This window comes from Phaseolus vulgaris, chromosome 9, assembly GCF_051622355.1.
Source record: "Phaseolus vulgaris cultivar YP4 chromosome 9, ASM5162235v1, whole genome shotgun sequence".
NCBI lineage: Eukaryota > Viridiplantae > Streptophyta > Magnoliopsida > Fabales > Fabaceae > Phaseolus > Phaseolus vulgaris.
This window is the reverse complement of record NC_143506.1, coordinates 4410083-4418686: the sequence shown is the minus strand read 5'-3', so window position 1 is coordinate 4418686 and position 8604 is coordinate 4410083. Positions and strand designations below refer to the sequence as shown.

Below are 8604 nucleotides of genomic sequence, written 5' to 3'. Positions count from 1 at the left end.
GTTTGTCTATGATAAAAATACATTTAAAAAAAAAAATCAAAGTTGTTGATTTTACGGCAAGTGGCTTAAAATAACTTTTGACTATAATAATTTGTTTTCAACTTCGGATTAATTTAAATAAATTAAAATAAACATAAAAAATCAAAAGAACGTTATTATTTCTCTAGAAAATACTCTGTGCTGAAAAAAGCCATACACAATCAGGCCTATTATATTACGTAAATAAATGCAATATTGATCAACACTCATATTATAGCACTTAAAGAAAAGTTATGTAGTTCATTTTGTATTGTTTTTTAGTATGTTCTTTTTTTGTTGAGATTTTTTTTGTTACAAAACTTTAAATTTAACAATACATCTTACTTTTTTTTCTGAAAATTATTTTACATTTTCCAATTTGTTGCGTTAAATAGGATGTGGTCAAAAGTAAGTAATGAAGTTGCTGCATTATGTATTTCCAATAATTCATAATATGTTGCGTTATGTGACAATTATTATGTTAAAAGTGTTTATTTAATAATAAGAAATCAGCATATAATGTTTTCCAAAATTATGCATATGTACGATTATATATTTTAAGTTCTGACTTGTTATTTTTGGAACAATGTGTTTATAATTTTTTATGCGGTTAGATGTATAAGGCAGCTACATCAATATATGATTTTTAAAATTACTTTCTTCATTACTATCCCATGGATATTTTATCTAAAAGATTTCTTATGCTTTAATTTTACAACTATGAAAAAAATTAAACATATATATATATGAAAATAACACATTTAGTTCATACTTTTTATTATTTTTGTATTTTATAAATCTTATTTAATTATTTTGATAACACTACAGGTCTTTCGAGAAGGTGATATTGAGAAAAAAGACCCTACAATCATCCTGATCATAATAATTTTGTTTTTGGTAGATTTTATCTATATTTAAATTATGTAATTAATAATTAATGTAATTTTGATTTATAATTATGATAGAACATATTCAATGCAATATTAATAATTTTTTTTTCAACTTCTTTAATATTATAATATTACAAATTATGTTTATAATTTTTAAAATATGATAGTATCGTTAACTATTCTTCATTTCATTTTATCGTGTTCTAAGTATTTAAAAATGTTTTTAATATAACAATTGTTTTTTACATTTATATAATTTAATTTGAACTTATAAATTATTGTATAACTAATATTATAATTTAATATATTCCATTTAAAAAATTAATATATATGATTTATTCATTATTTAAATATGAAATATTTAAAATATTCCTGGTTCAAGACACTAGTAGATTTATATATAGACTACGGGAAGACAAGCACTCCCGTACCTCTACATTGCACTTTTATTTTTTATTTTTACTATTATTATATATATATTTATATTTATTTAAATGAAATATATATTTATGTTTTTAGGAAGAGACTCTCAGGAAGCATGAAAGCCATGTTATTGATTGAGTTTCAAGAGATTTGAGAAAAAAAAAATAAAGTGAGAAAGAACAAAGAAAGAAAACACACTAATAAAATATCATAAATTCAAATTGGAATGCAGACTGTAAAAATTGAAAAAATGAGATATATTTCAAAAAATGAAATTAAAAAAAAAACTATTCTACCTTCAAACTGATTCTAATAACTATTTTAATATGTTTTAGAAAAAATAGGAAATGACATAATATTCATAATACAGTAATAAAATTAAATAGATATAAGGATAAAATAGGAAAAAATTGAAAACAAGTACAGAAGAAAATCTCCTATATACAAGTATAGATATATAAATATAGATATGAATAATAAATAAACGGCAAATGGAATGATAATTTTATTACTTGTCCATCCTCAAATTAAAATGCTATTTTTTGAAATAACCGATCGCTGTTTGTACTTCACAGGCCAGTGAAGTAAAAAAAGGTAAAGGGTAAACCGTAATAAATAAATGAATAGAATTGGTGCTTCAAAGATTAATATATCCTATGAATGGGGGGTCCAAAATAAAGAGCATGCGTCCTCTTTACCTTACAAAATGAATGCAGGGCGGTGATGAGATTCAATTTTGACTTTCAGGGTTGGATAAATTTACCATGTAATATAACAGAACTTTCGGGTTGAATGATCTACTTTTGCGGGCAAAAGAAATCCATTCCAGGGGAAGCACGAGTTCACCAATAAATGCAATGACATACAACAATTGGGTCACTGCTAACCATTTACCAAAAATCAGAAAGTGCAGTAAAAATAAGCACCTTCTTTGTTAGTGGACCCTCTTGCTTCATTTACAACCAACACTAAAAGGTTTGTGAATTGTCAGAAATGTGATCCAGGTACCGCTTCACACGATTTTGATTTATCTCAAATATCAAAGGTATGCCCCTCACCTACAAAATAGACCACTCATTGAGACTCCTCGGAAGTTAACTAAAGAAACGCTACGAAGAACTCACGTTTCCTACTAATTCAGGTAATCCAAACAACGTCGTTTAAGTTTTGAACACAGCCAACCCCAATTCCCCAAAAAAAATAAAAATAGTGAGATAAAATTCTACGTTCAGCTCATATATAAATTAAATCATTTTATGAACCAAAATAGACTTGCTACAACAGATCAGATATGGAATTCGAATGACAGAAACCAGTAACGTGTCATTCTTATAATTATAAGACCAGCTACCCTTATTAAAGACATATGGTGGCATTGGAGTAAAAGGTGCAAAGAAATCCATGATTCTACGTATTTAATCCAACTAATAAATAGAAGAAACATTGAGTAGTGAAGACAACACCTAACTGTTCTGCATATTAAACTCCCAGAATTAAATTCTGGGAAAACCTAGACACTTGCTTTCTGCTTAAACAAAAATAAAGATGTTGTAATGCAAAGTACAGAAACAGGGACGTTAGGCATTATCTGGGATACTTGGCATGAAAAGACTATTATTCTAGCAGCACTAAATCAAAAGGATTCGACAACACATGGGCAAGAACATACAAAGACGAAAACAACATAACTTAACCAATAAGGATAATGATAGACCCCTTTTACTGATTCCAAGTTGAATGCTAAAGGAAAAGAATGAAGAGAAATAAAAGGATATACTGATAACACAGGGATCGGGAGGACTGAATATGATATGTAGAAGATAATAATTTTGTTTTGGAACATAATTGAATGCCGAGTGCACAAGGAATAGCGGGAGGTAAGAACTCAGTTGGATAAGAAATTACAGTATATAAAAGAGAAGTGTAGGAAATGAAAGAAGCCATATGATCATACCTCAATTAGATAATTGGTATGCAGTCTTTGAGACTGACCAGTTTGCACTTCTTTGCTATTTACCAGGATTGAACTCTTGCCGAAGTTTTTGATGTAGAATGACCCCTCTTTATCCATCTTGATAATTGCCTACAAGTTAGCCACGGGAAAACATAATCTATTAAAGTCAACCTTATTCGGTAGTGAAGACAACACCTAACTACGCCGAACTTATAATATATTAAACTACACATTAAAAAAATTATAATTCTGCATCCCTACTATTTGAATTTACATCATGTCAACATCACATCATAAGTAAAATGACCATTACAGCAAGACTGTGGATGAAATGAAACAGTTTGCCCTTTATGACCAGATTAATAACCCGGAAACAATAAAGCATTACATAAATCCTTCATAAACTAACATAAATTATATCCAATCACAATTCTTCATCCATTAAATTCCTAGCATGGCATTGATTTTCTTTGAAGCTAAAATTAGAAGAGGTATATTGAGGTTATTAGTACAGTATAGCTTATTTTATGATGTAACACTGTTTTCTGAATTGGAAATGAGACGTACATTCTGCATGTTTATCAACATGTATCAAATGCAGCAAAAAGTTGATGCAGCCTAAGTGTAAGTAGGTAAATATAACTAACCTGACGTCTAGATATTGAATTGCTATACCCTCCTTTGCTCAAGTCAATGTCTACAGGAAAACCTTCCGTCGCTCTTCCAAGTAGAACCTGCAGGATGAATTGAGCCATCTTAAATATTGAAGGGAAAAAAATCCCAGTGAACGGCTGTTTTCAAAGCACAATTATGCTTATAATTGCAGATAAGTCTGTACTACTACTACTACTACTACTCCCTTCATTCTTTGACTTTCATCACAAAACTCACTCAATTTACAAGCAGATTGCTGCCAGAAGTCCGGAGCACAATCTGAACTAAACAACCAAAAATGTGTGTAATGCATGTGAGAATTTTTTAGTAAAAAAAAGATAACAACCTCTTTATGCTTTGAGGTTTTTGAAAAGGAAACAATGAAAAAAATCTCTCAAATGACAAGTTGGCCAAGCAAGCACAGGCTCAAATACCTCAGGTTTCTTAATATAATGCTTTGAGTGGCGACCATATAAAATGGCAAATGCTCCATGTGCATCAATGGCTCTCTGAATACAAGAATGGGCACCCTGTTCCAGCCTCATGATAGCTCGCTTACTTTCCACATGTTGATATCTTGATACTAAATTGTAATAATAAGATATATAGTTAGGCTATACTGAAAGAAAGTAGATAGTGGAAAGTAGCAAAATATTAATATGCTATCATTGATCTTAGTGTGAATATTGTAATAAAAAAACAATACTAAGTTCCACAAGCATATTCAGTGGATATATATGATGATCAAGGCAAATATACAAGCACAAATGCATGGAGACATTATGGACATAATTGATAAGGTTCAACAAATTCCCTATATTATGCAACTGACTTGCAGATCCATTATTACTTTATCAGCAAACTGGAAATCCTTAGAAAGAGCATTAAAGGATTGTAACATCTTCAAAGAAAAATGCCGCAACCCCCTCCCCAAAATGCTTCTCATTTTATCTTTTTACTTAACAATTTGTAAAGACATGTAAAAATATGGGCAACCATAAAGAATCCCTTAGAAGCTGTCAACAACCCGAGTAACCGATGCATGCTCCCATACCATTGAGTTAGGTTATCACTTTACTTTAGGTATGTTCTCTATATCTCTTCTCCAAATAAAAAGAATAACAAATAACAGAGTACAGAAAAAAAAAATGAGGGCTGTGTGATACCTTCCTCATTATAAGAAGAATCCAGATGATCATCAGGATCCAAGTCCATATCAAGTACCTGTAGGAGGGAAGAATGAGTGAATCAAAGAATGAGACTGAAAAAGGCCAAGTGTTGACAGAATTTTATTTTTTTTTTCGGCAAAGAATTAATGAAATGGCCAAGTGTTGACAGAATGATTGATGCAATACAACTTACCATTGCTTCTACGTCAGAATAAGAAGGAAGTTCATCGTCACTCTCTATATATTGCTCTTCCTCATCTAATGTTAGAGGATCTGCCACCAACTCTGACTCAATAACATCTGAGGATCCAACTTCAGCACATTTCAACTGGTGATCTTGAAGTGGCAAACCTAAATCTTGTTCATTCTTCATGCTAGAACCATGAAGTTGGGGATGATTTCTCAAGTCGTTAGAACTAGCTGCCGATTTCTTAATGAAAGGATTTGCCATATGATTGCTTTGATCCTTTGCCAAGTCAGCATTGGTAGCTTCTTCCTTTTTATTTGCATGCAGAAGAGTCTTTGTAGTGTTCGCAGCATCATTTCCACCTAAGCCACCAGAAACAGCAACAGAACTGGTAGATACTATGTGGGATGCATGATTAGCAGGTAACTCGCATTTTACCTTAGAACCACCATCAGGTCCCAGAAAGCAAGGAGATCCCATCATCTGAGAAGATGATTGAGATTCTACACAGATTTTCTTCTCTATATGCATCAAAGTTTTACCTCTTCCAGTAGCTCTATGCTTATTAAATCCATAATCCTGTACACACGATGACATTGGTTTCTTGGATGCTTTAAAAATCAGTTTAGATGAAGGGGGAAATATGACAGGAGGCACATCAAACGGTAGGAAAACATCTTCGTTATCTGGAATTTCTTGTTCCTCAGTGTTTAGGGAACAGGAAGGAACTTCATTAGTTAGTCCATGAAAGAGGGGGCCTTCAGCCAAGGGAGGAGATGAAATATGGAACTCTAATTTGTGAACCACTTGTACACTACTAGAGGTTGACACTGGGTTGTCTTCTACCTCTTTGAGACATGAAACTGACTGGTTTAGAACATGTGCCTGTGAGACAATTATTGACTCTGGTTCATCCATTTTAGGGACCTGCGACTCTGTTTCATCCTTTTTATGGACTTCACTTGGATTAACATCATTTGTAGAATTTAGTAGGAGCGAACTCAGACCATCAAAGTAAGATTTGTCAATCCCTTCTTCTCCATCGACATCCATCAGAAAGAGCTCTTCCTCACTACTGAAGTTGAGGAGAGAATTGGACAGTTCTTCCAAATAAGCCTCCCCACACGCAATCGAATCATTAAAACCATCACACGCCATATCAGGTTCTTTGATGCCCTCATCTGTATTCCAGACTGGTATTTCAGGAAGTGACGCTAAGTTAAATGAAGTTCCACACTCTAACTCGGTTGAATCAAATGCATTTTTTTCATCAAAATCAGGACACATGTTTCCAGGGTCATTGTTGATGTGATCCAATGCGGGCAAGGGTATTCTCTCTAAACTATCGTCACCAATCCACCCATCAATAGTCAATTCTCCGGGAACATCCAATTCGTCAACAGCTTCATCCAAAGGCACGTCGTCTCCAATAAATTGAGGCTCTTCCTTAAGTACATTATTTAGCCTGGCAGGCAGATTCTCTTCAACTGCACTGTCAACTCCAGAGAAAAACACACTGGCAGTAACTCCATCAGAAGCTACATTATCATCCATAGCATTTTCAGGAGGAAAATCATACTCAGCAGGAAGAATTAAAGCTCCACCTTCAGTCAAGCAGTTTCCAGACAAGGGGTCACTTCCATGCGCTGCATAATTACCATTCCCCGGATCAACTAGAAAACTTAAGTCCATGGAAGTTAACATGCTATTGCGAATTCTTCTGCGCCTTGCATAATACAAATTGCGAACACTTCCAGACTTGCTCTTAGCTGAAACAACTTTCTGTTCTCTGGAATGTCCAAACCTGTAAAACTTGGATGGGAGAGGCGAAGCTGAAAGCTCAAAATTTGTCATGCCCGCAGAAGCTTCTGCAGAAATGACAGGATCATAGAGGAGAGAATACCACCTATCTTGTATCTCTCTGATACTATATTTTCGAGAAAATAGCACTGCACCTTTGGCAAGTGACTCCAGTGAAGCACCAGCCTACAAATTAAAAGCTAAAATTAAATTAAACACTTAAACCCGAATCCTGGGCTATTCTCCAAAATGAAAACCAGAACAGCAAATAGATCTATTTGTCAGCAACTCTTCTCTCGGAACTAACTTTTATGCCTAAACTAACAATAATGTAGGCGCCAATTCCACGGTTTGGTTCCCATACGAGGTGTATGATTATTTGTCAGAGAAATTGCGAGTGTATTGGTTATACATACAGGCAGCAAAAAGGTATAAGCAAAAAGAGAGGGTTTAAATTGAAATTAGAGGGAAATGATTCTGGAAAAAGGCAGCACAATACAGGATAATGAGAGATGGAAAGAGAAATGAAAGGGAAAAAAATCAGAAATTGAAAGTGAATAGAAGGAGAAAGGGAAAACCTCAACGGCGTTCTTGAGCAAAAGATCGTCCTCGGGAATCCAAGGGGCTAATGTAGCCAGAGCTCCCATCGTCGTTCAGCACCGTCTCGTCTCCACCTCGTCTTGGGAGTGTGTAACTGTGTGTCTCACTCTGAACCCAAAACCCCTATGCTATGTGATGTGCGTGTCACACTTTTCGTGCAACGCTCAAGACTGTAGAATACAAGGGTTTTAGCCTTTTAAGGCGCAAAAAAGAAACCGCGTTTGTTTGTTACCATTCACCGGGATTTCTTTTTCACTTGTCGTCTTTTTTGGGCTACGTTTTCGGTTTTCATAAAAATGAAAACAAAATATAAATTACTTTCCGTTATCGTCACAAAATACTACAATATTAATACGTTTCATTCAAACTGTTCACTCTTGTTATGAATGCCTTACCCAAATTAAATTGATTCAATTGATTAGGTTTTAATGAAATATTTAATTTTTCTTCATTTAACTTTATGTAAATTACATGTTAATATTTATAAAAGGTAAAAGTATTTTATTTATTGAAACATAATATCAATTTACTAAAATTATTTTATATTAATCATTGCTCTTAATACATGTGAAAAAATTAATAAAATATTGATTTTTTTTCTTAAATTACATCAAAGTTGCCCTTTATTAAACATGAAAAAATGTATTTATATGATTAAAAAAATAATATACTTATTCATATAATCATATTATTTTAGAAAAACTGTTTTAACAAATAACAAATTTATTATTTTTCTTAATCTAAATGAAAAAAATTAAATTCAAGTTATTTTTTGGAAGGAAATAATACATTCTTTTTTATACTTGTATTCAATGTTTTTAGAAATACATGTCTAAATAACATTATCAGTTTGTAGAATATTCAATAACATACTAGATATAAGTAGACTGAAATTAAATAAGAAAAGTA

The 8604-nt window shown here is 32.6% G+C and overlaps 1 protein-coding gene across 2 annotated transcripts; it reads right to left on the bottom strand.

The window, feature by feature from the left end:
• Positions 1-1940: 1940 nt before the first annotated feature.
• EMB1967 (Forkhead-associated (FHA) domain-containing protein) lies at positions 1941-7999 on the bottom strand. 2 transcript variants are annotated; one of them, XM_068625687.2, is made up of 7 exons: positions 7674-7999; positions 5302-7295; positions 5106-5163; positions 4374-4522; positions 3933-4019; positions 3286-3414; positions 1941-2389 (listed from the first exon to the last, which is right to left on the bottom strand). In XM_068625687.2, exons 2-7 carry the CDS (start codon positions 7147-7149, stop codon positions 2300-2302), a joined length of 2361 nt encoding a protein of 786 aa, XP_068481788.1. In that variant the 5' UTR covers positions 7150-7295; positions 7674-7999; the 3' UTR covers positions 1941-2299. The 2 variants fall into 2 exon arrangements, with proteins under 2 accessions (XP_068481788.1, XP_090151306.1); XM_090295180.1 differs by having other exon boundaries at positions 5302-7281; positions 7674-7936.
• Positions 8000-8604: the final 605 nt, after the last annotated feature.